At 45.1% G+C, this 27,264-nt stretch overlaps 1 protein-coding gene across 2 annotated transcripts in view; it reads left to right on the forward strand.

Moving 5' to 3' along the window:
* Window positions 1-27,264, forward strand: part of PAPPA (pappalysin 1) — a 276,545-nt gene that overhangs the window by 216,559 nt on the left and 32,722 nt on the right. The window contains exons 18-19 of one of the 2 annotated variants that reach the window (XM_029063721.2): window positions 14,413-14,560; window positions 20,176-20,285. In XM_029063721.2, the coding sequence (XP_028919554.1) occupies window positions 14,413-14,560; window positions 20,176-20,285 (258 nt within the window). Of the gene's footprint in view, window positions 1-5,475; window positions 5,580-14,412; window positions 14,561-20,175; window positions 20,286-27,264 lie in introns of those variants that run through there. The other variant, XM_029063723.2, reaches the window with a different exon arrangement.

Genomic DNA, 27,264 nt, shown 5'->3' on the forward strand with positions numbered 1-27,264 from the left:
AGGAGAACCAGGAGAGGACAGAGTCCGTGAAGCCAAGGTGAGATAAGGTATGGAGGAGGAGGGGATGGTCGACAGTGTCAAAGGCAGCAGAGAGGTCAAGGAGGATCAGAATGGAGTAGGAGCCATTGGATTTGGCAAGAAGGAGGTCATGGGCGACCTTAGAGAGAGCAGTCTCGGTAGAGTGGAGGGGACGGAAGCCAGATTGGAGGGGGTCTAGGAGAGAATGGGAGTTAAGGAATTCTAGGCATCGATTGTAGACGACTCGTTCTAGGATTTTGGAAAGGAAGGGTAGTAGGGAGATATTTATGGAGCTCTTACTCTATGCAGAGCACTGTTCTAAGTGCTTGAGGGAGTACAATATAACAGAGTTGGTAGACATATTCCCTGCCCACAATGAGCTTACAGTCTAGAGGGGGAGACAGACACTAAAAAAAATAAATTACCAAATGTACAAAAGTGCAGTGGGGCTGAGGGAAGGGTGAAAAAAAGGGAACAAATCCCAAGTGCAAAGACAACACACAAGACAGTGGGAGAAGACGAAATGAGGACTTAGTCAAGGAAGGCCTCTTAGAGGAGATGTGTCTTCAATAAGGCTTTGAATTTGGGGAGAGTAATTGTCAGATATGAAAAGAGAGAGGACATTCCAGGACAGCAGCAAGACGTAGGTCAGTGGAGAGAGAGAGAGACAAAATCAAGGTATAATGAGTAGGTTGGCATTAGAGGAGTGAAATGTGTGAGCTGCGTTGTATGGGGAGAGTAGCAAGGTAAGGTAGGAGAGGGCAAGCTGATTGAGAGCTTAACTTTTTTTCTAAGCATTCAGAAAGTGGTCAGCCCAGGGTTTGGACTGGGGTTGGTAGTGGTTGAGATTGGTGTTCAGAATACCTCATTGGTGCCTTTCCTGTCCAAGCCAAAGATGAGAGGGCAAGAGCAGAATCCAGGAATTGCTGGCAGCAGTCCAAAACACTGTGACAGACTTGTGGGTGAAATGACCCTGCTGATAAAATGGATGTGTTTGCCACCCTTGGGCATAGATTCTGGATCATGACCCCCTTTAGGATAAGTTGCCAGTTTTCTGGATCAATATCAGTCAGCCTGTTACAGTTATGACATGAATGGGTGAAGGTTGTGGGGTTAAATTTAATTTTTTTTTTTTTATTTTGAGGCCTCAGCCTCTTACCACCTCTCTAGCTATCACTATTTTTTATGTTTCTCTCTCCTGTTAGAGTATAAGTTTCCTGTGGGCAGAGAATGTATCACTTTGTTGTTCTGTACTTCCCCAGCACCTAGTACAGTGTACCATTCCAAGTGGACAGTCAGTCAATGTTATTACTTCTCTTACTGCTGCTACTCCTATTATTAGTGCTATTATTACCACTGCTACTGCTACTACTACCTTGACCTGATGCCACTGAATCCCATGATTGAGAAGCAGGGTCAGTGTTCAGTGCACCTGAATCAGTGTGATCTAGTAGATAGAGCATGGACCTGGGAGTCAGAAGGACCTGGATTCTAATCCTGCCTCCTCCATTTGTCTGCTCTGCGACCTTGAGCAAGTCAATAGGGATTAAGAATGTGAGCCCTGTGTGGGACATAGACTGTGTCCAACCTGATTAGCTTATATCTACTCCAGCCCTTAGTACAGTGCCTGGCACATAATAATCACTTAAGTTCCATTAAAACTTCAACAACAACAGCAACAATAACACCAACTACAACAAAAAACCTGGAAGGGGGATGCTGAGTCTCGGACAAAATGAGGATCCATGAAATACCTCTGGAGAAACTCTAGAAGTTTGGATGGCCTTGGGCCTCATTTTGCAAAATGGCACCAATGGCATAAGTATTGTATGTTGCATTGCCCAACATAATACATGAGATGTCACATGTGTCTCTTTGTCCAGTATCTGAGGTGGACTCTGTGACTACCCTGCCTCGATTACTTTTTCTCAAACCTATTCCTTCTATTCACTGGGGATTCCCGACATGTACAGGGTCAGAACTGATTCTAAAGGATAAGAAAAAGAACAAATGAAAAGAGAATAAATGAAGGACCTGGGTTCTAAGCATGGCTCTGCTACTTGTCCTCTGTGTAACCTAGGGCAAATTACTTAACTTCTCTGTGCCTCATTTATGTCATCTGTATAATGGGGATTAAGATTGTGAGTCCTATGTAGGACAGGGACTGTGTTCAACCTGATCATCTTGTACCTATCCCAGGGCTTAGAACAGTGCCTGGAACGTGGAAGGACTTAACAAATACCACGCCCCTCCCCCACCCCCACCAAAACAAGAAGAAAAATAAGGTGGACAGCTCCTTACAGCTCCTCACCCAGAGCATGAACTGGAGAGGGGAAACCCTTTAAAGGAGATGCTACAGAGATCATCAATGCCAAAAGGTTTAATCCCATGTACTTCAACAGAACTTCTATAGTTGTGGTCTAGTCCTCATTGCCTAGAGCTGAAGTAATTGGAGTGTGTGTGTGTGTGTGTGTGTGTGAGTGTGCATGCATGCACGCACGCACATACATGTATCCCACAGAGAAGTAAGAGCTAATCAGAGATTGGTAGGGAAAATAAATTACACTGAATCTAAGCCAGTGGATACTCATACTGTCAATTTACTTACATGAAAATTTTAGTAACTCTGTTTCACAAGAAGCAGCAGTGAGTCCAAATAATATTCTGGCTGGGGCCATGTTATCCAACTGAAACCCACTCTCTCTGGACATAGCCAAGTTCCTTTCATGGCCAATTTGTATTTAAATGTTCAAAAATGTAAGTTTATCAGACTACTAAGGAAGTGCTGTTTTTTAATGCCTTTGGCAACAAAAGGGAATACAGACCTGGTATTACTTGTCATTTCAAAGAATGAAGTACCCTCTGCCAAAACACTTCTAATATAATAGAAATTTCTGAGGTTATAATGAAAATGAATTTCCTCTGACTTCAGAACAATAACCTGAAAGCCAATTCCATATTCACCTCAGATTCCCTCTGCCTTTAAATATGGTGTACAACATTTCAAAAAAAAAGGGGGAAAGTATCCCTGTCTCCCAAGCTCTCCATCCTTGAACCAACTGGAATGGAAATGTCTTGCACCAGACAATGTGGCACAAAGTCCTGTAAGGTGAAACTGGGGTTTAAACTGGAGATATTCAAAACTTTCCTTCCAAATTCTGCTCTGGACTTCTTCTCCTTATTCCATTTCTTCATCTCTAATATATCTCCCTTGGTCTCTTATAAGCTTTGTGATGTCTGCTGCTTAAACCTGACCTCATGCTCTCTAAATCTCTTTTTGGGAAGAAAGCATCTGCAAAATGAGGAGGAATCCAGGCTTTATAAGTTGCTATGAATTGCCTTCTTCCAGATTGTTTCTATTATTAGGATTGCTATTTATTACCTTGCTTGTTTCACCTTTTATTCCTCTTGACTGTAAGCTTGCTGTGGGCAGGGAATGTGTCTACCAACTCTGTTATATTGTACACTCCCAAGCACTTAGTTCAGTGCCCTGCACATAGTAGGCATTCAGTAAGTACAATTGATTTATTCCAGCAACTTTCCAGCTCTCATTTTGACTGTGATCTCCACCTCATATCCTCAAATTGCTGGTGTTGCCCAGGCAACTTTACAGTTTAGACTCACCACCTTGTAGTGAGGTGGATTATATCCAGCCTATTTTAACCCCTTTTCTGAGATCTCAGTAATTCATTTCTTTCCAGGAACTCAGGGAAGAAGCTCAAATAGAACCTTGAGTCCAACTATTGTGAAGTGGCCAAAATTGGCAATACTGACTTGAGAGTCTTTTGCTCTTGATCCTAAGCAATTACAGTGCCCGTTGCATAGAAAATGGTTGACAAATACAATTAAAAGAGGCCAAACTACCCATCCCAGAGGTAATTTGGAGATTCACCTGATTCCTGGGGGACTAACTGAAAATTTGCCTCTTTTTGTGGGGTGGAGGCTGGAGAATAAAAGAAAGGCAGCCTCATCTCAAGTCTAGTCTCTTACCTATCTCCCAGTGATGTCACCCAGGACTCCACCAATCTACAAAGGTTTTTGCCTCTGGAAGCTCTTCCCAGTCATCTGGTATCCTGGAAGGTTTTCCTGCTGCTGAATGGAGGTGGTTCAAACCTGGGTCTCTTTTCTATTTATTCATCAGTTGACTCTCTCTGTGCCTTCCCTGACCCCCACTCTCACCCCTCAAAAATGTTAATTTGAAATTTAACACTATTCTTTTCCAAACCCAAATGTTTCTTTAAAAAGCCAACAGCATCAGCCTCATTTTTAATTATCTGAATGGAGAATTTGTTCTTTTGTTATAACTTTCCAGGAATATTTAAAAGTCATTTGATAAGCAGCATGGCATAGTGGATAGATCACAGGCCTGGGAGTCAGGAGGTCATGGGTTCTAATCCCGGCTCCACCACTTGTCTGCTGTGGGACCTCAGGCAAGTCACTTCACTTCTCTGGGCCTCAGTTACCTCATCTGTAAAATGAGGACTAAGACTGTGAGCCCCACGTGGAAAAGGGATTGTGTCCAACACGATTTGCTTTTATCTACCTCAGTGCTTAGTAAAGTGCCTGGCACCTAGTAAGCACTTAAATAATACAATTACTATTATTTGTACTGGGTAGTTACACCCTCCCAAATGTTTCCTGTTTGGGCAGACTCCATCTGATAGCTACTGAAGTCATTCTCTTTGACATTATCAACAGTACCCTCCTAGTTAATAGCACCATATTATAAAGGGCTTGAAGATACCCATAGTCTGTGCCTCCCCACTGCTTTCACTGTCATTCAAGGGTGTGAACTTCATGGGATAAATGCAAGTCATTGCCCCCATGAATTTTCAGCTTTGGAAACAAGACTATTAGTTTCCATCACACATGTTTTAGCCTGGCATCTTAACCTTGCTTATCCCCGGTCAATCAATCAATGGTATTTACTGAGTGCTCAGTAGCAACGCTGTACTAAGCACTTAGAAGAGTATAATACATCAGAATTGGTAGGTAACGTTCCCTCCTTATTTCAATCTTACAGGGGAAAGAAAAAAATAATTTAAATAAACTATGGGCATGAATTTGAGCACTGTGGGGCTGAGGATGGGGTGACTATCAAGTCTCAGACAAGACCTGAGAGCTTTTAAGCAAGATGGAGGAAAAATGCCAAGAGTTTTCCAAAAGGATCGAAAAGCTAGAGTCTTTCTGTGCTTGTTACCCCTTCCAAGCCTGCCTACCTCTCACAAATCCCACTTTGTTTGCCACCATACTGCTTTGCTGCCTGTTTCCTGATATTGGAAAAGGGAAGCTCAGAGTAGTAGCAATATTCACAGAACACCTCCTGTGACCAGGGCACTGAACTACTCTCCTTAGAAGATGAAATAGAAAGACACCCCTTGAGGAGCTTGCAGCTTTATGGAGTACCCCCAACTGGTCTGAAACCCTTTCCAACTGGGGTTTTTACCTATATTTCAGAGGCTGAACCTGGTCAATAGACTGTCTCTGACAGAAGACTGCTAATCAGATGGAGACATCTACTGATCAATCAGGAACTCTCTGAAAGCCATCTTTGATAGAAATCAAAGATTCTCCTTAACCAGCTGGGGACTGCCTCTGGCCAAGTAGAGACTCCTCTCTGAAAGCTAGAGTCAGAATAAGTGCTTAAACCACTGAGAAGCTCTTCCTACCAAGACCCAACACTTATCTAAAGACTTTGAGATAATCTTTCAGGAGCTGTTGATTACTACTGATTGTACTGTTGGGGGGGGGTTTCACCTGATAGGAGTCTCCCATCATAAATGGCAGGTAAGGCTTAATAAAAATAATGATGGTATTTGTTAAGCAGTTACTATGTGCCAGACACTGTACTAGTTAGTCCAATCACAAAACTTGGGTATTAAGAGCCTGTGCCATGGCATGAATTATATTGCCAGTGTAATGCCACTTTCACTGTCTCATTCTTGCCAGTCATATTTCTAGTGGGGCATAACCACAAGAAGCCAAGCAAATGATTATGTGATTCACAGAGTGGACTCAGCATCATTTAATGACCAGTTTCCCCCCTGGAAACTTTACACATAACCAAAGACCCTATTGCTGTTACCAAATTCTGCTTCTTAAGTAGGCAGTGCACTATCCACTGATGCATGATAGACAAAGAAGTATAAAACAAAATCATTTATGAACAGAGTTTGGTGACATTGGACTATAAGACTCCCTACCAGGTTGCAGGTCTATTTTTCTATGTCTGTGAGATCGCGTTCTATAAAAGAAGACCCATTAAACTTCATGAGTGTTAACTTCAGCAGTGTTACACGCATGTTAAAATTAACAACAAATGGCTGGACAAGATTACCAGGGCTTACCAGGACTGCACAAAACTCCCCACAAAACAAAGTCACTAAGTAGAACATACAAGGAGAAGGGGTGAAAGTAAGATGCCCAACCACCTCCTGTATATTACAGGAAAGGAGACTCATGGAAGCAGAGAGCATAATGATTTAAAGAAATAATAATAATAATGTTGGTATTTGTTAAGTGCTTACTATGTGCAGAGCACTGTTCTAAGCACTGGGGGAGATACAGAGTAATCAGGTGGTCCCACTTGAGGCTCACAATCTTCATCCCCATTTTACAGATGAGCTAATTTAGGCACAGAGAAGTGAAGTGACTTGCCCATGGTCACACAGCTGACAAGTGGCAGAGCTGGGATTTGAACCTATGACCTCTGACTCCCAAGCCCGGGCTCTTTCCACTGAGCCACGGTAACTCAGCCTGTAACAATGGGCTGAAGGAGTACTTCAGGCTCAAATTGGGATCTGAAGAGTACTTTGAGACCCTGGATGGAAAGTAGCAGTTTGGGCAGAAGGCAGTCCTGAAGTCCACCCACCCACAGGGCTGTGTCCACAGAGTGCAAAGGCAAAGAAATCTGAGCCGGTCCTGTGGCTTCTGATGAGGGTCCAGAGGTGAGATGAAGGCTAGGTGGGCCACACATGCTGAATGTTAGGGGAGGAGGGGAGGGAGAGGAAATCTACCAGAGAAACAAGCAGGAAACCTGATCAATTAGAAGTGAGATTGTGCTGAACCATCAGCCTTTTTGATAAATTTCTCTGCACTCAAAGTGGAGCTGTGGATCTTCTTAAAAAAATACCCTCTAGGAAAATGAAAGACATAGGGGAGGGATATTTCAAAGCCAACAGACAACCGATAGCACACAAAGAGATGGGAACCCCCGACCCCAGCTGACCCAGCCGAAAGGTGTTAATTATCTAAGGATTAAAACCTGCTAAAATGCTCTTGGCTAGATGAGGTGATAATGCAGGCTGCATCCAAACAAGAAGAACAGCAGGGAGTTTTGCAAGAGATTATGTCGGGGCAGGCTTGCCTTTCCAGGAGTAGTGTCTGGATCTTCCAGATTTTCCCCTGGAATATTTCCTAGAGAAAAGCAGCTGAAATGCAGACTGAGCTGGGCATAGGGACTTTTGAGATTGTGTTAATAAAGGGCACATTTGCCATTAATGGTCAAAATCCAGACTTGCTATCCAGGTCAGTAGTAGATACTTTAGCCATCTCAGTGCATAATTTAGTAGAAAGAAAGTGTAAAGTGGTTCCTTTTGTAAAAAGCTTCCCCTGGGCTACCACCTGCAAGATGAGGAAATGGAGAATCTGGCTCCACAGGGTGTCCCACATATTCCAGGAATTACAGGAAGCTTTATGGAACAGCCTTTACTGCAGGCCTGAACACTTGCACCTGTCTCCCTACCTCCTTAATAGATGAACCTTAGTTAGTCACAATTTCTTGAGACTAATGCAGGGATGAGAAGCCATTGATTTTTCATGGGCTATGGTTTTTGTGTGATGGCTAGACCAACCAAAGATCCCTCACTTCCTGGAAAGGGCCATCAAAATCTTCCAGTTCTACCCTGAAAAACATAATTAGGGCAGAATGAGCCTCATTTCCCCCGCACATGGTCAAGCTTCCCTCTCTCCCGGGGCTCTCTCTCCTTGCATCATCTATGAACTTGGATCTCTGTCTTTGGGGCACTTGGTATCCCTTCAATCAATCGTATTTATTGAGTTCTTACTGTGTGCAGGGCACTGTACTAAGAGCTTGGGAGAGTACAATGCAACAATAAACCCACACATTCCCCACCCACAAGGAGTCCAGAAGATAAGTTTACGGTCTAGAAAATGAGCACTATTCATCTCACCCGCAGCCCCCCAGCACTTATGTACTTATTTGTACTGTATTTATTTACCTTAATGTTTCTCTTCCCCTCTAGACTATGAGCTCATTGTAGGCAGAGAACATGTTTATCAATTCTATTGTACTATACTCTATCAAGCGGTTAGTAGGGTGCTTTGCACACAGTAAGTGCTCAATAAATACCATTGATTGATTGAGGTAGGATGAGGATCAGTCAGTATTGCTGGGAGTCAGAGTTGAAAGAGGAGAATGATTACCCTAATGGGTTCTATGGATAACACAACTTCCTTGGAATGACTCTAAGTACCTCAGTAAGCCTCTCCGAGAGTCTGGGATGGGGCCAGGATTAGTAGCCCCATTTTCCAAGTGGTGATTCTGAAGCACTACAAATTGAGGGAGAGTTTTGTTGTAGACTCAGCTTCCTGGGTCCCATTCTTGGGGACTTCATAGCGAACCACGTTAACACGAATGAATAGTACACAGCCATCAGTGGCTCATCACCTGTCTCTGAAAAATTTGAATCAACCCTTTAGGTGCCATTCCCTCAGAGTGGAAGGAGTTGTATAGGCAGGACTGCTGGAGAAACAGCTGTGAACAGTGAAAAGAGAGCTGGTCTGGGAATCAGATGACCTGGGTTCAAATCCCAGTTCTACCACTTGTCTGCTGAGTGACCTTGGACAAGTCACCTGAGCTCCGTGCCTCAATTTTCTCATTAGTAAAATGGGGATAAAATATTTGTTCTCCCTCCCCTTTATACAGGGCTTAGTGCTTAGTAAGCACTGAACTAGTCTCACAGTTATTCTTTATTTATTATGAGAGCTGCAGTTGCTGATAGAATGCCAGTGCACCCCAATCAGCTCCTTCTTTGGGAGACCCTAGCTTGAAACCCTAGTGTAAAATCAGGCAATTCCAGATTCAGGCCCTGTTCTGAATTGGAAACTCCAGCCAACCCTGTCCATTGTTTTGCTGAGGTTTGCAAACCTTTCAGGAAGCATGGACCCAATTCAGAGCAAACCTGGGCCAAGTCTCAAAGCCAATCATGGACAACATCTGGCTTCCAAGAGAAATTGGGAGAAATGTGGGGGTTCGAGTCCTGATCATGCTAAATTTGGCACTTCCCTCACTTTGAACCCCAATGCTAGGGAGGAAGAACCCTCTTGGATCCTTTAGAGAGATCAAGTTCAACTCTAGGACGTGACACTGTGGAGTTTCCCACAGCTGTGGAATCAGGGAGGGAGGCTACCCTAGACTCAGATGCCAGACAGATTTACTAAGAATGATGCAGCGTGGCTGTACATGCTGGACCTTCTTTTGGCCTGTGGGGGTGAGAGGCCCCTTCCCTGTGATATCCTGTTTCCTCTCAGCTGTTTTCTCAGGCCATGCAACCTTTATACATGTGGTGGCGTGGACAGTCCCAGCTGGGGATTAGGAGCCGTGTTTCTGTCTCACTTAGTGATTGTCCATATGACCTTGGATTGTCCTTATTGCTGCTGGCATTCCAGTCTTTCTTTCTATGCCAAACGGACATTGTCCCTCCTCGCCCCCCTCCCTCACCCTCACACTTGACAATCCAATGTTCCAAAAAGTGAATCAATCACCAAAGTAGGAATCCTTGGTGATCAAATCTGTGGCTCTTTGGCACACAGGAAAAAAAGTCAGAACTCCAGATCTTAGTCCCAGTTCGTTGGTGTTAATATCCTCAGGCAGAGCTCTGTTTTCCTCTTTGGTATTTCTCAGCAGGTAGAGATGTCCTTCTTGGCCGGTTTACAGCTTCACTGAACTATTAGGATTGCCCAGCTAGTGACCTTTCAGTACTGGGAACCTTTTGAAAAGTTCCAAGAAATCAATAGGAGTCAACTAAGAAGGAAATAAGAGAGGAGAGGACAGGAGAGGGAGGAGGTCCTAGGGCTTGTCTAACAGTCAGGGAAGCTGGGTAAATGGCATCTCCTCTGGAAGGAAGTTGTAAGCTCGTCCTCTAAACTATAAGCTCGTTGTGGGCAAGGAATAGGTATATTTATTGTTGTACTCTCCCAAGTGCTTAGTACAATGTTCTGCACAGAGTAAGTGCTCAATAAATAAGATTGAATGAATGAGACCCACGGGGAAGTAGTGGCAGTAATAGTATCTGTTAAGTGCTCACTGCATGCAGATTAACTATGCTATACTAACTAAGCACTGGGGAAGAATAGATGGGTGGAAATTAAAATAGTTCCTAGTCCTCAGCGGTCACAATCAAAGAATAAAAGGGAGAAGAGACTCCTGAGACACACAAACGGAGAGATGAACCAGTAAAATACTGAAGCAACAAAAAGATACAAGGACAACTGCAAAAATTAGATGAATGGTACTTATTGAGCACTTACTGTGTGCACAGCACAGGACTAAGTGGTTGAGCACTTACTAAGATAAAAACCAGAAGCAGTAGAGTACTGTGACTAAATTTAACCCTAACAGGGAGATCCTGAAAGAAGTAACCTAGAATTCCCACAGAACCCTGTTCCATCATCCAAACATTGGAGTGTGTGCTGAGCATTGTACTAAGTGCTTGGGAGAGTACAATTCATCAGAGAAGTAGCATTGCCTAGTGGAAAGAGCATGGGCCTGGGAGTTAGAAGATCTTGTTTCTAATCCCAGCCCTCCCACTTGTCTAAGATGTGATCTTGGACAAGTCATTTAACTTCTCTGTGCCTCAGTTACTGCATCTGTAAAATGGGGATTAAGACTGTGAGCTCTATCAATCAATGGTATTTATTGAGCACATGCTGTGTGCAGAACTCTGTGCTAGGCACTTGGGAGAGGATAATGCAACAAAGTTAGACACATTCTCTGCCTACAATGATTTTACTGTCTAGAGGAGAGTTATGTGGGACAGGGACTGTGTCTAAGTCCTCAATAAATATGATTGAATGATTGATTGATTTGTATAGGAGGTATCTGAAACACAGCAAAATGAAGTGACTTGCCCAAGATCACAGAGCAGGCAAGTAGCAGAGCCAGGATTAAGACCAGGCCCCATGACTCCCAGGCCCATATTCTTTCCCCTAGTCTATCCTCCTTGCAACAGTTCCTGACCAAGAGCAGTGGTTTTGCACCAGTCTCATTTGGCCAATTATTGAGGGAAAGTAGCACATCCAAGGAGAGAGAGTTTGGGGGATTTATTTATTTTCTTTAAAGAAATTTAGGAGGCAGACCTGCAACTGACCAGAACACATCCTGTGCAAGGAGGAAACCATCCAATCCTGGTCAGCAAAGGGTATGGTGACCTAATAGATCTTATTTTATCTCTCTGGTGCCTAAGCTTCAACAAAGAGCCTGAGGAACAGAGATTTTTTTCCAGATCCCTTTACCCTAGAGTGGATTGGCACCTTCTGTGTTTTTTGGTTCATTCCTCTATCCTCTAGAGGAGAGCAAACAACTTGGGCCTTTCACCGCCCATCCTCTAGTTGATGTGGGCTTTCCTGTTGTGGTCTTGGCCAGGGCCAGGCTATTGCAGCCTTAGGCCCAATCAGTCTGAACTTGAGTGTGATATCGGGGCCACCGGATATACAAAATCCCCACCGGGAGCCCCTGCAGAGCCCAGGGTAGATATCTTGGGGAAAGGACCCGTTGCGTCACCACAGAACACTGTGTTCGACAACAAGCCTAGCTAGAATGGAGGGGAATGTGAGACAACAATACACATTTGCTCCAGTGACCCACAGTCAAAAGAAGGTGGCCCTTGGCTGATACAGTTGGCCCTACAAGGCTCTTCAGACAGCAAGTGACTGTCTTGGGAACTGCAGGACCCACAGAGCTCCTGGCCCATGGATAATGTGCATATCTATAAATGTATATACATAGATCTAAAAATAAATAAATAAATAATTTATAACTGTCTCCCCCTCTAGAAGGCAAGTTCACTGTGGGCAGGGAATGTTTCTAACCCTCTCTGTTGTATAGTACCAAGAGCTTAGTACAGTACTCTGCACACAGTAAGCACTCAATAAATACCATTGATTGATTGATTGAATGACTGATTAATTGGGCTGAGCTACCAGGTTCTCAAACTGACTGGATTGACCTTTTTACCCATCTTGACTTCTTCAACCTACTGTTCCCCTTCTCCCTCCACCCAACCGGCCTCAGTCAGGGGAGAACTACACCCCTTTAAGGAACTCAAGCAACTCAATGTAGTTTAAGTTGGACAGATAAAATAGAGATAGAATCTTGGAACCCCCAGTCCAGGGAGAGAGAAAGCAGGGTGTAGAGGGGTGGAAAGGAAGGGCAAAAAAAGGGCTGAAAAGGGGACAGTGACTCAAGAGAAGAAGAAATGAAAGTGGGGTTGGAGGGAACATCCGTCTGTTCATTACTCTGTCAAGTGGAATGAGCACAGGACTTTGAGTTAGGAGATCCAGATTCTATTCTCACCTCTGCCATTCATTTCCTTTGTTACCTTGGACACGTCACTTACCTTTTCTGTGCCTCACTTTCCTCATCTGCAGAATGGGGATGAAATACCAGCTAACCCTCCCTCTTAGGTGCTGGGAAGGACAGGGATCACATCCAATCTGATGATCTTGAATTTACCTAATTTCTTAGCATGGTGCTGGTCATGATTAACTCTTAACTCCCTTCCAAGCATTTAGTGCAGTGCTCTGCACTTATTAAGCACTCAGTAAATACCACTGATGATGAAGAGGCAGAGGAGTGGCAGTAGGGGAGGGGTGAAGAAAGGGATGTGACTTTATATGGTATTTTTTTCTAAAGCGAAAGTTGTTTCTTAGATGATTTGCCCTGGATGACAGTTCCTTGGAGAACATCTCTGAGAAGCCACTTGAGTGACTGGCATTTTTCATAAACAAATGGACGATGCCTCCCCAAATCATTGGGTTTGCCATTGCCTGAGATCTGTCCCTGCTCTCTGGGCTACCAACTGTCATGGGAGAACTAGAGAAGGAGAGCAGGAGAAGAAGAGATGAAGGTGAGGTGAGGAGACAAAGAGAGGGGTAGAAGAAAGGGAGCAAATGATGGAGGTGTTTGAAGTGTGGTGGGCAACAGAGAGTAGGTCGAAGCAGTGGGAATTGGTGGAATAGCCGAGTGTGTCTTTTTACGATTCTATGGTCTTTTCTAGAACTGTTCAATGTACCTGCATGAAACTATTAGCAGGAGGATGGGTATTCCATTGTATATTCTAGACGCCGATGGGGATAACATCTTGCGCCATGCTCTTCTAAGGTGACTGTAAGCTTGTCTTGGGCAGAGAAGGTGTTTACCCACTCCGTGGTTGTCTACTCTCCCAACCATTGAAGTACAGTGCTCTGCATATGATAAGTACTCTGTAAATATCACTGCTTGATTAATACCGACTCCTTAGAGGACTGTGCTTCTTGTGGCTCATCAGTTGTGATCCTGTGTGATCTCGAGGATGAGTCAAGAGGATTGTGCCCTTGACCTGTCTATTCCATTAGCATCCTTGTTGACTATCAGCAAGTTAATCAACCTCTCTGAACCTTGGCTCCTCCACTGTAAAATGAACCTAATAACCACGACCCCTACCTCTCTCCCATCCATGTTGTGGGGGCTGTATGAATCATAATAATCAATGGCTTCCCTTCTTTGAAGGAAGGCTCTAGAGAAAAAGAAGTTGTTATTAAAGGATCTTTCTGTTCCCTTCAGGCATGCCAATATTATTGAAAAACAAATGAATTATCTTGAAGGAAGAGATTTTATCCATACGTGTGGGGGTGGCTGAAACATCATTCAGGGACTGTTAACCTCTTCCTCTGAGTGCATCCTGTGTTGGACTGTGACATTTGCTGTTTGCGTATCCAGTAATGTTTTTTATTCTGTCTCTTGTGATCATAATTTCCTTGTTGGCTCATCTTTATGTGAGTCACTTCATAGGGGCTTACATCAGCAAGAGGAAGCCCATACACATATCTTCTGTCAAAATGTATCGTTTTCTTCATCTAATACAAATGTTTCTTTGGTTGGGCTCTTAGAGTTGGCACTTTTGTTGGAGGGATGAATCTGTGCAGCAGTGTCATCTCCCTTTTCAAGAACATGGCCTTCCTTAAGGTTTCGGATCTTAGCTAAAGGGCTGGAGGCATTTGGCCAGGGAAGTCCTCACCTGATGAAACTACTCAGGTGTAGGTTGCTGTACTTCACCGCAAGCAAGTTATGTTAGTGAGAAGCCTGTTGTGCTGATGTTGTTTCTCCATCCTCAGGGCCGTGCTGCCAATGTCATTCACTGCCGGAAGGATGGCACCTGGAGCGGTTCCTTTCACGTTTGCAAGGAGATGCAGGGCCAGTGCTCCCTTCCCAACCAACTAAACAGCAACCTCAAGCTGCAGTGCCTGGATGGATATGGAATAGGTACATGAATGCTCCTCTTTCCCCTCACACCCAGACTACCAAGCATGAAGAGTGGAGGGGCTCTGGTGAGCTCCTGTCTGCAACTCTCCCTTTGAAACAGTCTGTCCCAGGCAACAAATAGCTGATTAATACCATGTTCAGGGCAGACCACACAGTTACCCTCCAGTTGATGGAGTCCCAACCTCATTGTCAACCCTGGTATTTCTGTCATGATTCTGGTTTTCCTGCTGGCTTTAGGGGCCATATGGGAGCTGAGACAAAGCAAGAAGGACTAGTGCTTACTACAATGATCTGCACACATTAAGAGCTCAATAAATTCCATTGATTTATGGATTGATTAGGGTTAAAATCATTATGCAGAGATGGCCTGAAGGGACACTTTACATCTCTCAAAATTTCAGGGAGAGTAGGGAGGAGTGGGTCACAGAAAAGTTCCAAGCAGGTTCTGGAGATAATAATAATACTAAAAATAATGGTGTTGGTTAAGTGTTTGCTATGTGCTAATACTGTACTAAGCTCCAGAAGAGATACAAATAATCAGGCTGGACACAGACTTACAGTCTAAGGGGCTCACAATCTAAGGGACCTCTATCCATTCCACAAAAGACATTGGGACACGTCTATTTTGGTATGGAAGGACTCATTCATGATTTAATTAATTTTCCAGGAATGAAGTCCTTCCAAGTAAGGCAGAGGTGGATCATGTGGTTTCCACCAGGCAGGGCTTAGAACTCCAGATCCTCGATTTGAGGTGAAGTCACCCAGTCACATTACCCTCTGAAGGCCTGAGCTTTAGGATGAAAGATTCTGTCCATATTTGGCCTTTTCTCTGTCAGCCCACTGTAGTTTCTTTTCCATTGCCCCCAGAATTGGGAAGTGAGCCCCTCCAAATGGGGAACTCGGGTCAGAAAATCTCCTGGGTCCTCTTTCCACTCCTCCCCAGCCCTGTCCTTCATTCCTGCCACTAGTCTTTGGTTCCTTTTTCCTTGTCCATCTGAACGCAAAGCAAATGCTGCCTTTGGTGTCAGCCCTCATTATTTTGAAACTGTTTTAAGGGATCAGAAAGCCGCTGCCGATCTTTCTCAGGGGAAGAGAGGCAGGGACCTGGATGAGATCACTGTTCTATAATGATGCCAATTACTACTCATATATCAAAACAATAAAGACCTGTTTCTTAGGCATAAATAGCCAAGTAAAAAGGGAGGGAGAGCATGAGCACACCCAAGAGCCAACATCACCTCTTAATTTGACAATGTCTTTTACCCTTGAGATAAGGTGACCTTTCATTATTTCCAAGAGACTGGCTATTTTTCAACAGAAGCTGTTAAGGCTGACTTTTTCCCACCTCAGGAATCCGATTGCCTCTAAATACTCCATTTTGTGGCCTTCCAAGAACCCAAACAACTGAAGGCCTCTTGGTTGAAATTGTGTTCCTGCTTTTTTCTCCTCTTTACCCTTTGCCTTATCGCACCTTTGGTCCTTTTTCCTATCTCCCCTTTCACCACTTTTTCTCCCTTTGTTCCCTCCTCCTCAACCTCCCTCCCACCCCTTCTTTCCTCTCTTTCACCCTTTCCCCTCCTTGCCCTTTCTCTTTCTTCCCTCTCTCTTTTTCCTTGCTCTTTTCTTTTCTTTTGCTGCTGGAGCCCAAACCCAAACCCTCAACTTAACTCTCTCCCCTAAGATTGTGGGGGTTCACACAGTGACTCTGTCAGAGCCTACCCTACCCATTCATTTTAGTGATGGTGACTTGGTCTTTGGTTCCTGTCTGAGGTTCTAGGAGGGCCTGGGGAGGAGAGCTGTGGAGCTACTTCTTACTTGCTGTGTTCTCTCTGCAGTGTCCCCATGGAGAAAAGAGGATTTCCACCATCCTTGCTCTTCCCACTGGCCAGACTAGGCCAACTACATGGCTTCAGTTCATCCAGGGAGAGCAATCTTGCTGAGTAAAAGCACCCCCCTCACATACTTCTCCCCCACCCCCGCCACTTTCTGGAGTACACCTTGGAAAAGAACTCAAAGCCCTTTACAACCATTATCAAATGACCTCACCCAGATTATCAAGAACAGCTATCCCTAAGGGCCCGAGAAAGTGCCCGCATCTTCAAATACCAAACACCAATTAAAGGACTGCAGCTTCCTCTCTCCATGCCCCCTGTTCTTTTCTTTTTGCCCAAGCCACCAAATTTGGTCATTCAACCTGACTCTCCTAGTGATTTGAGCAAATTAAGAACATTCTCAAGTAGCTAGTGCCTCTTTTGAGGTGAATAAGCATGTGCTCAGTGAGAGAGGATTAAGGCATTGCTTCACTCTCTAGTACCCTTTCCCTCCCTCATACTTTTCGATTCAAATTTTAGTCTGCATTCCTATTTGCAACTGAAACTGGCCTTCAACTTTATGCTAAGTATCACTCTTTACAATGTGCATACAATAGCTTGAGTTTTCCACTTCTTTGTTATCATCTAAACGAGCCCCCTCACCTGCCAGATTCTTTAGAGAATAACTGAGAAACAACATGGCCTAGTGGATAGAACATGGGCCTGGTAGTCAGAAGGTCCTGGTTTCTAATCCCGGCTCCATCACTTGTCTGCTGTGTGACCTTTGGCAAGTCACTTCACTTCTCTGTGCCTCAGTTACCTCATCTGTAAAATGGGGGTTAAGACTGTGAGGCCCATGTGGGACAGGGACTGTGTCTAACCTGATTATCTTGTATCTACCCCAGTGCTTAGAACAGTGCCTGGCACATAGTAAGAACTTAACAAATACCTTAAAAAAAAGAGTAACTCCCTCTTTATGGTCCAGAGCTCTAAATTTATGAGGCGCTAGGGAATTAGGGAGTGTTGCCTTGTGGAGAGAGTACAGGGCTGAAATCTCAGATCTGTCACTGATGTGCTGGGTGACCTTGGGCAAGTCACTTAACTCTTCTGAATCTTGGTTTCCTCTTCAGTAAAATGGGATTAAGATACCTGCTCTCTCCACCTCTTAGACTATGAGTCCCAGTGTTCAGACTGATTATCTGTATCTTCCCCAGCACTTAGCACAGTGCTTTAGCACATAGGAAGTGTTTAATAAATACCAGAATGAATTAATTAAGACAGTTTCCTGAAGACCAGCTGTTCTGCCCTGTATGCCAACATGGAGTATTTAACCAGAGATTGAAGCAGCAAGGTGGTTTCAGTCTTCCAATTTTGTTTTGGCCCCAACTCTGATTTACTCACATAAGTTATCCCCCTTCCCTCTATTTCCCAATCTCTACACTAGGCTAATCATTCTCTCCGTTTTTTTCCTGGGGTTAGCCAGAAGGCTCGTGACAAGGACAGTGTACAGTGCTTTGCACACAGTAAGGGCTCAATAAATACTAATGATGGACTGACTAACCCTCCAGAGGAAGTACAGGGCTTGGAGCAAATCATCTTGTATGGAGAAAGAAGCAACATGACTTACTGGAAAGAACACAGAACTGGGAATCGGGAGGTCTAGGTTCTTATCCTCGGCTCTTCCACCTGCCTGCTGTGTGACCTTGGGCAAGTTGCTTAGCTTCCCTGTCCCTCAGTTCCCTTATGTCAATCAAGAAGGCAGTGGTATTTATTATGAGATTATTGTGTGTGGAGTATTGTGTTTAAGCATTTGAGAGTGTACAATGGGATTTAAATGCCCCTTAGATTGTGAGCCCTATATGGGACATGGACTCTGTCTGATATGATTATATTCTACTTAGTACAGTGCTTGGCACACAAGAAACACTAAAAAAATACCACAATTATTATTGTCATCACCATTGAGAGGGAGTAGTTTAAAGGTCAGAACCTCGTGCTAATTCAGTAAATCTGCTATAACCCCAGAGACTGGGGTCCTTGGTTCCAGGGCCCATTTGGTTATGAGCTGAGTATCTCTGGCCATCCCAGGGAAGGACAGAGTCTTAAGAGGCCTGGGAGCCAGGGAAGTGGCCAAAATTTGCTCTGTCCTGGGATGACTCTGTTTGGGAGTTTCTGACAAAAGATACTTTTGTTGCTCCCAATTCTTCTAGGGCCTGAAGTTATTCCCTAGTGAGCACTCCAAAGCTACTTTCCCAAATGCATAGTACAGTACTCTGTACATAGTAAACATTCAGTGAAGACCACTGATTGACTGATTGAGCATGAACCCTCAGTGTAAATGCTTCAATCAATGGTATTTATTGAGCGCTTACTATGTGCAGAGCACTGAACTAAGCACTTCAGAGAATATAATACAGCACAATTAGCAGACATGTTCCCTGTCCATTCCCTCAGAGTGCCTAATTTACTATCAGGGAGGAAACATGGGGCCCTAGAGGAATGAAAACAGATAGTAAGTAATGAATAATAAATAGAAAGTAGCATTATCAGAGTAGCCTTGGAAGAGATAGAACAACCAGAAAGGATTCCAAAATCTGCATGAAGCACTCTAAAAGGGGGCCTCTGAAGAAGGGGAAGAAGAGAAAGTTGGGGCGGGGGGTAATTTCACAGGGGTCTTCAAGTATGGGGAAGGGCTTATCCCTGGAAAATAGCATCAGATGACTTCCAAGTTCAATGAAGATGGAGCTAAAGGAAATTAGCTTGAACAACAGCAGGAAGAGTTCAGGTTAGATGTAGTAAGCATTTCTCAATGAGGAGAGCAGCTAAAAAGCAGATTGGGTTTCCAGTAGAGACTGTGGAAGTCTTTAAATGTAGGGACCAGTCTCATTCATTCATTCACTCAATTGTATTTATTGAGTGCTTACTGTGTGCACAGCACTGTACTAAATGCTTGGAAAGTACAATTCAGCAATAATTCCCCTCATGAACAGTGCTCGGCACATAGTAAGCACTTAAATACCATCATTATTATTACTTAAGCTTTTTATTTTTTAATGATATTTGTGAAGTGCTATGTGTCAGGCATTATACAAAGTGGTGAGGTAGATACAGGATCATCAGGCTGGACAGAACACAGTCCCTGTCCAAAATAGGGTTCACAATCCTTATAGGAAGGGAATCACATGAACCAACTCTGCTGCATTGTACTTTCCCAAGCTCTTAGTACAGTCCTCTGCACACAGTAAGTGCCAATTAAACATCACCGATTGGTGGATTGACTGATGTGAGAGAAAAGGTGGGCTTGGATAACTCCTGGCAGTCTTTTTCTGCCCTCGGGCTCAGGGAAACAGACCCTTCACTGGGTCCTGGAGGTTCAGAAATGTCATTCTGTTCAGCATTGGTCCTGGCTTGTGGATGAGTGGAGTGCTGTATCTCCTCATCATCCAGGAACCAGCTCCCTCTCCCCTTCTCTAGGTACGATGTACTTCTTTCTCTCCCCGCTGACAGTCCTAGCTGACTCCTTCCTGGTTAGCCCTTGGTTTTGGCAATCCTGGAAGGAAATGAGTCTGTGGGCCACTCTGTGGCTCTGTGGCAAGGGGGTTGGAGCCCAACAGTGTGGCGGAGCCTGGAAGGTGATCCCTACAGAGTGGCTGAGGGGCCCACCGCAGTTGGCCACAGGATTGACCTGGTGGGGAGGTGTGGGCCTGTGTTATTAAGATGACTAATGTGATGGCTGTAGAGCTAATCCGCTGTTTGCTTTGCTTCTTTCTCCCCCCTCTACCTTTGCTGGAATGTGACCATCAGGGGCTGAATGTGCCACCTCGTGTCTGGATCACAATAGTGAGTCCATCATCCTGCCTGTGAACATGACTTTCCGAGACATCCCACACTCGATGAATCCAATGCGCGTCGAGGTAAGGGGTTTAGCGAAGTTCCCCTTCCCACTGCCCCCCTGGCCTCCCTCTTTCAGCCTCAACAAGCACCAGACTCACCTGCCCTCTGAGTGCTTTTCCCTCAGAGACAAAGGAGTGAAGGGCAGAGCAAGGCAGTACTCCTGGGTCCCCAGCACCCATGCAGATGAAGGCCTGGAGGTCACTTAGAGTGACCGCCTTTTTTTAGAGAGGTATCGCTGTCACTTAGCATTGGGCTTTCCCAATATGCTTCTCCTTGTGAAACTTGATCCTGCATTAAGGGGCTCGTCAAGCTGAGGGAGCAGCAATTTCCTTTTCTTGGCTCTTCACAACCCTCATGCTGTATCTCAAGGCAATAGGACTGGAGAACTAATGCTGAAAGGTTTGGGAGGACTGACTGATTGCCTTCCAAGCCAGGAGGGGGTTAGCGGAGAACTTCATACTCTTATTTGCCTTCATTTTGGCCCTAGGTATGTGCGACAAGAAGTGGTAACAGTGGGGAGAGGCTGCATGGGAGGGGTTGAGGGAGCGCAGAGGGAGTGCTTGGGAGAGGCTGCTCCATGCCCACCCCAGATTACTACATGGCTATCTGAAGAACCTGATACAGAGGGTGTACCATTTCTCAAATTAGCTGAAGTGACTAATTCCCCTCCATCCCCGAGGTCAGATGTCTTAGACACTGCATTTTCCATAGGTCTCTTTCCTCTCTCCTCTCCTCTCCTCTTTTCCCCCCAGTCTCTCTTTCTGTCTGTCCCTCTCTCCTCTTTAACTCTCTTTCTCTCTTTCCCTCTTTCTCCTCCTACCCCTTATCTCTCAATGGACTCCATGGCATCTCACATACTGGTGATGGCATGTTCCCTTCTAGCACATAGAGAAGGTTTCCCCTTAACCCCTATCTTCTCCTCATCTAGCTTCCACCTGAGAAAGGGGAAAAGGTGGTAGTTCTCACTGAATGTGCCAGCACATTAGCTGAAGGAGACTTGTCTGGAGTGCTTGAGGGTCCTATCCCAGCAGTCCCCAGCCCCCTTCCCTTGGAGTTGTAGACTTTGTAGGAGATGACTATTTTACCACTCTAGGAAGGTCAGTGATGGCTTTAGCGGTGTACTTTAGCATGACCCCGGCCCCCTCCAGGGGAGGTAAACAAATCCATTGATCCCTCCCTCTTCTTTTCTTGCTTATTCCTCTCCCTTTCTGACTCTCGCTGTCAAACTCGAGAAGAGAAGCAGCGTGGCTCAGTGGAAAGAGCCTGGGCTTTGGAGTCAGAGCTCATGAGTTAGAATCCCAGCTCTGCCACCTGTCAGCTGTGTGACCGTGGGCAAGTCACTTAACTTCTCTGTGCCTCAGTTACCTCATCTGTAAAATGAGGATGAAGACTGTGAGCCCCACGAGGGACAACCTGATTCCCCTGTGTCTACCCCAGCGCTTAGAACAGTGCTCTGCACATAGTAAGCGCTTAACAAATACCAACATTATTATTATTATTATTATTATTAAACTCACAAACACTCGCACACACATGTGCTGATACCTAGAAGTAGTCCCATCCTTACACATCTCGGTACGGAACCCCACAGCCTATTCTGGCTCCCGGGTACAGCTGCTCAAACCCAGAGCTTCCTAGGAGAGTCACTACCACTGTACAAAGCAATGCCCCATTTCCTGTGGAGCTGAAGCCCTTCTGGACTCCCTGATTAAGCTGGACCCAGACTGGCTCAGGCTGTCTGCCAGCCTCCACACAGCCCCCATCTCCTGGAAATGCCCTATTTCTCACTCACCCCTTCTCGAGATGTAGGCATTGAAGAGATTGCTGTGATTCAGGCTGAAATAAAACTCTGGCTTGAAAGGCTATAGTCTCCTCCCCCCAGCCTTTCCCTGGACCCCAGCCCCCACCCAGTCCTCCTCCACACTGCCCTCGTTTATTGATGCCAGTGCTCAGGGGGAGCTGTAACGAGTTTTATACCTCCACGGGTCCCTGGGGGGCTCATTAGGCAGCAGGAAAAAAAAGTGGTAGAAAAAGGGGGGGAAGGGGGAGAGAGGAGATTGATGATTTCCAGGAATACAGTGGAAAATGTGGGTCTGGTTTGCCCCTGTGTTGATCGGTGTTCCAAGAGTTTTCAGATCTGAACCTTTTTCAGCTGGGTTTTTCCAAGCCAAATTATTTCTCATAACATCCCGGCATTATGGTGTTCTCCCATGTTAAAATGGAGCCCAGTTTCTAGCCACCAGAGTGTTGGAAAGGGAATGAGGGGAAAGACAGGGGAGAGAATTCTATGGGTCTCTCTCTCTCTCTCACTGCTCTGCATTAGTTCATGTCTTCTGGGAATAAGGAAGCCCCGGGGACAGAATCTTGCCTAGCAGCACAGAGATCAGGGAAATTTGAATCCATATTTCATTAAGTCTCTCATTCTAGATGCCCTGTGCCACAGGGTGTGCTTGATTTCAATCTCTGCACCAGCTTCTGCATCTGAAATCTAAAAATCTTAGAACTCAATTGTTTGTCTAGGTTTTCAGCCCATTATTATTATGATTATTTTACTTGTTAAGTGCTTAGTATATGCCAAGCACTGTACTAAGTGCTGTGGTGGATATAAGATCGGCAGGTTGGACTTAGCCTTGTCCCACATGGGGCTCACAGACTAAGAAAGAGTAAGATTTAATCCCATTTTACAGATGAGGAAACTGAGGCACAGAGATATTAAGTGATTTGCCCAAGATCATACAGCAGAGAAGTGGTGGAGTCAGAATTAGAACCCCTCGGGTGAAGAGGTTGTCAGAGTATTGCAAATGAGCTGATGTGGGACACCACCAAGGACTCCAATCCACCAGGTTTTCCCAGGACTAAGAGCCCCCTGCCTGGGTGTCCTTGCTGCCTTTCTGACAGTGTGAAGCCAGCCTGGTCATATGCAAGAAGCAGTGCTTCAAGGATTAGCTCAGTAGCATCCACTGGCTTATTTGGGGAAAAGAAACCCAGTGATTCCAACCTTGTGTCTCAGCAAACAAATAGAGGGCTGAAGAGATTCTCAGAGATTGGGGTGCTTTTGGACTCGTCGAAGAAAAGGTGCTCATTTATCCAAAGTAATATTATTAGAAATGGAAAAAAGGTTTATTCTAGTATAATGCCCAGCTCCCCTGGGCTTGGGTCAGGGAAAACATTAGAAGGAACGCCGCCTGACTGCTTCAAGTTTGGTTTTAAAAAGGGATTTATATTCATCTTCCTCTCTAGACCCCGGGGGTTAGGGTTTGGAGAGCTTAGCTTTTCTCCAAACTCACAATCACCCATGATCCTCAGTGGGGATTCCTAGGAGTCTGAAAGCTTCTTAGCACTTCGAGGCTAAGGAAGTGAGAAAGTTAGTGAAGACAAGACTTCTCTGAGGAAGACAGAGTTGAAACAGCTTGGTACCCTTCCCCAGTTTCTCCTCAGAAATAAGCCCCATGCCTTTCTAATGGAGAAGACCAGGGAAGAAAAATTATAGAGATGGGAAACCCCAGACCATGGCAGCTGTAAGGAAAGGGGGACAATCAGGGTGTTGTAAGTCCCCAGGTAAGCAGGTTCAGGCGAGCAACTGCATCCAAAGTCCCCAGGAGAGCAGCCCTATGAGAAACCTGTCACTCAAGGTGGGGAGTTCAGCGCCCACGCACAGAGGTGGATGGGGGAATTTTGCTGTCATAACACTGTTCCCTTGTTGTGAAGCCATCTCATCTTGTGTTTAGTTTGGTGATGTGAGGTAAGACTTGGCTTTTGCTGTCTGCCTACTCTGACCCTCACCACCCCCTTGCCATTTGACTCTCCATCAGCTGGTTGAACCCAAAGAATTCATTCAGAGTGATTTTTCCCCATCAGTTGATAGAGCTGCCCTGGCTAACTTCAGCTACTTCTGGGCAGCCCCGGGGGCCTAGCTTCTCTGATGGCATAAATAGTGGGGCCTGGTCCAGAGGGTTAACTGATCAATCAGTCAAAGCTCTTTATTGAGCACTTATTGTGTGCAGAGCACTGGACTAAATGCGTGTGTGAACGGCCCTAGATGCAGGTGATCTGTGCTTTTCCTCATGGGTGTGAGAGGTAACAACATCAGCGTCTATCTTGAGCAGAGAGTGGTCAGATGGTCTTTATTATTATCTTCACTGTCCTTATCATTATCATCATTTTTATTATTACATATGTTAAGTGCTTGCTATGTGTAAAACACTGTTCTAAGTGGTGGGGTAAATAAAAGTTAATCAGGCTAGACACAGTCCCTGTCCCACATTAGAGAAGCAGCGTGGTTCAGTGGAAAGAGCATGGGCTTTGGAGTCAGGGCTCATGAGTTCGAATCCCAGCTCTGCCACTTGTCAGCTGTGTGACTGTGGGCAAGTCACTTAACTTCTCTGTGCCTCAATTCCCTCATCTGTAAAATGGGGATTAAGACTGTGAGCCCCATGTGGGACAACCTGATTCCCCTGTGTTTACCCCAGCGCTTAGAACAGTGTTGTGCACATAGTAAGCGCTTAACAAATACCAACATTATTATGATGCTAACAGTCTAAGTAAGAGAGAGAACAGACACTGAATCCCCATTTTTCAGTTGAGGAAAGTGGGGCACAGAGTAGTTAAGTGACTTGCCCAAGATCACAAAGCAGGCAAGAAAAACAGCTTTATTTAGTGGTTAGAGCATAGATCTGGAAGTCAGAAGGATCTGGGTTCTAATCCAGACTCCATCACTTGTCATTGTGACCTTGGACAAGTCTCTTAACTTCCCTGTGCCTCAATTACCTCATCTGTAAAATGAGGATTATTAATAATAATAATAATAATAATGATATTCATTAAGCATTTACTACATGTCAAGCACTGTTCTAAGAGCTGGGGTAGATACAAAGTAATCAGGTTGTCCCATGTGGGGCTCACAGTCTCAATCCTCATTTTACAGATGAGGTAATTGAGGCACAGAGAAGTTAAGTGACTTGTGTAAGGTCACACAGCAGACAAGTGGCAGAGCCGGGATTAGAACCCACAACCTCTGACTCCCAAGCCCATGCTCTTGCTACTAGACTGTGAGCCCCACGTGGGATGTGGATTGTGTCCACCCTATGTACCCCAGTGCTTAAGACAGTGCCTGACACATAGTAAGTGCTTAGTAAATACCATAAAAAAGTGACAGAATGAGAATTAAGACTCAGGTAATAATAATGTTGGTATTTGTTAAGCGCTTACTAGGTGCAGAGCACTGTTCTAAGCGCTGGGGTAGATACATGGTAATCAGGTTGCCCCACTTGAGACTCGCAGACTTAATGCCCATTTTACAGATGAGGTAACTGAGGCCCAGAGAAGTGAAGTGACTTGCCCACAGTCACACAGCTGACAAGTGGCAGAGCCGGGATTTGAACCCATGACCTCTGACTCCCAAGCCCAGGCTCTTTCCACTGAGCCATGCTGCTTCTCTGACTCCCAGGCCCATGCTTTTTCCTGTAGGCCACACTTGATCCCTTATTCAGGGCTGGAAATTCACCCTATGCCAATGCAGGGTTAGGAAGCCATCTATGCATATGTCATTATTGAGAAAACAATAATAATAATATTGATGCTACTTGTTACACATTTTTTATGTGCCAAGCACTGTTCTAAGCACTGGGGTAGATCCAAGGTAATCAGGTTGTTCCACATAGGGCTCACTGTCTTAATCCCCATTTTACAGATGAGGTCACTGAGGCAAAGAGAAGTGAAGTGGCTTGCCCAAGGTCACACATAAAACAAGTGGCAGAGCGGGGATTAGAACCCACATCCTCTAACTCCCAAGCCTGTGCTGCTTCCCTGACCTGCATCCATGCATGTCGATCTATCAAATCTATCAGTGGTGTCAGTGTAAGCATGCTTACCACACACTGTTGAGTTTGATTCCTCCTACTGCCTAGGGGGGAGACTAAGGGCACTGCCTTAGTCTGAGGAGAGAATCCTTGGCCTGCTTAAGTCAGGGAGGTGAGATGACACTGCTCCTCCCTTGTTCTTGACTATTTTGCCACTTTCACTCAGCACTACTCCCAGACACCTAGCTTTTTTGGGGGCATGGCCAAAGGTGGAGAAAGGTGGAGACAGCGCAATTTTGGCAATTCAGTAACAATCCTCCCCTTTTTAAGTGGTATTGGTTAAGCACTTACTATGTAACAAGCACTGTACTAAGTGCTGGGGTAGATGCAGGATAATCAGGTTGGACACAGTCCCAGTCCCACATGGGCTCACAGTCCAAGTCTCCCTGACTCCTATTGCTACTCAAAGCCCTTCAGACCCTCCCTAAGGTGGACTTTCTGCACACCACTGGGTACTGCTTACAGCAGCTTGTCATAAGTCATTGGGAAATCCAGGAGAGGGTTGAGAGAGATGCCACACTATTCTTTAGATTGGGAGAACGTGGCAGATGTAGATGAGAAAGTTCTCCAGGCACTGCGCTTGGGTCTGAAGTGTCCTAAAAGACCAAGGCTTTCCTAGGTGTTGTAAGCGTTCTACAATGACTTGCAGAAGAAACGCAAAATGGAAGGTGTAGAAGAAGAAAGTTGTAAATGATCAGGAAAGATTCCATCTGCCTCTGCTCATGAACATGGTGGATTGAGCGAGAAGCTGGATGGAAGGGTACTACTACTAATAATAATTGTGGCATTTAAGTGTTTTCTATGTGCCAAGCACAATGCTAAGTGCAGGGGTAGATACAAGAAAATTAGGTCCCACATGGAGCTGATAGTCTAAGTAGCAGGGAGAACAGGTACCGAATACCAATTTTGCAGATTAGGAAACTGAGGCACAGAGAGGTTAAGTGACTTGCCCAAAGACACACAGCAGGTAAGTGGCAGAGCCGGGATTAGAACCCGAGATCCTCGGGCTCCCAGGCCTCAGGCTCTTCATTAGGCAACACTGGACTCTCCAGGCTCTGCCCCCATTCCATCCCACCTTGTTCTCCAGCACAGGCTCCTTGATGCCGTGGACCTTATTTGGGGTCCTGGTTCAGCCTGAAGC

Source organism: Ornithorhynchus anatinus, chromosome 4, assembly GCF_004115215.2.
Source record: "Ornithorhynchus anatinus isolate Pmale09 chromosome 4, mOrnAna1.pri.v4, whole genome shotgun sequence".
In the NCBI taxonomy this organism is placed as follows: Eukaryota; Metazoa; Chordata; class Mammalia; order Monotremata; family Ornithorhynchidae; genus Ornithorhynchus; species Ornithorhynchus anatinus.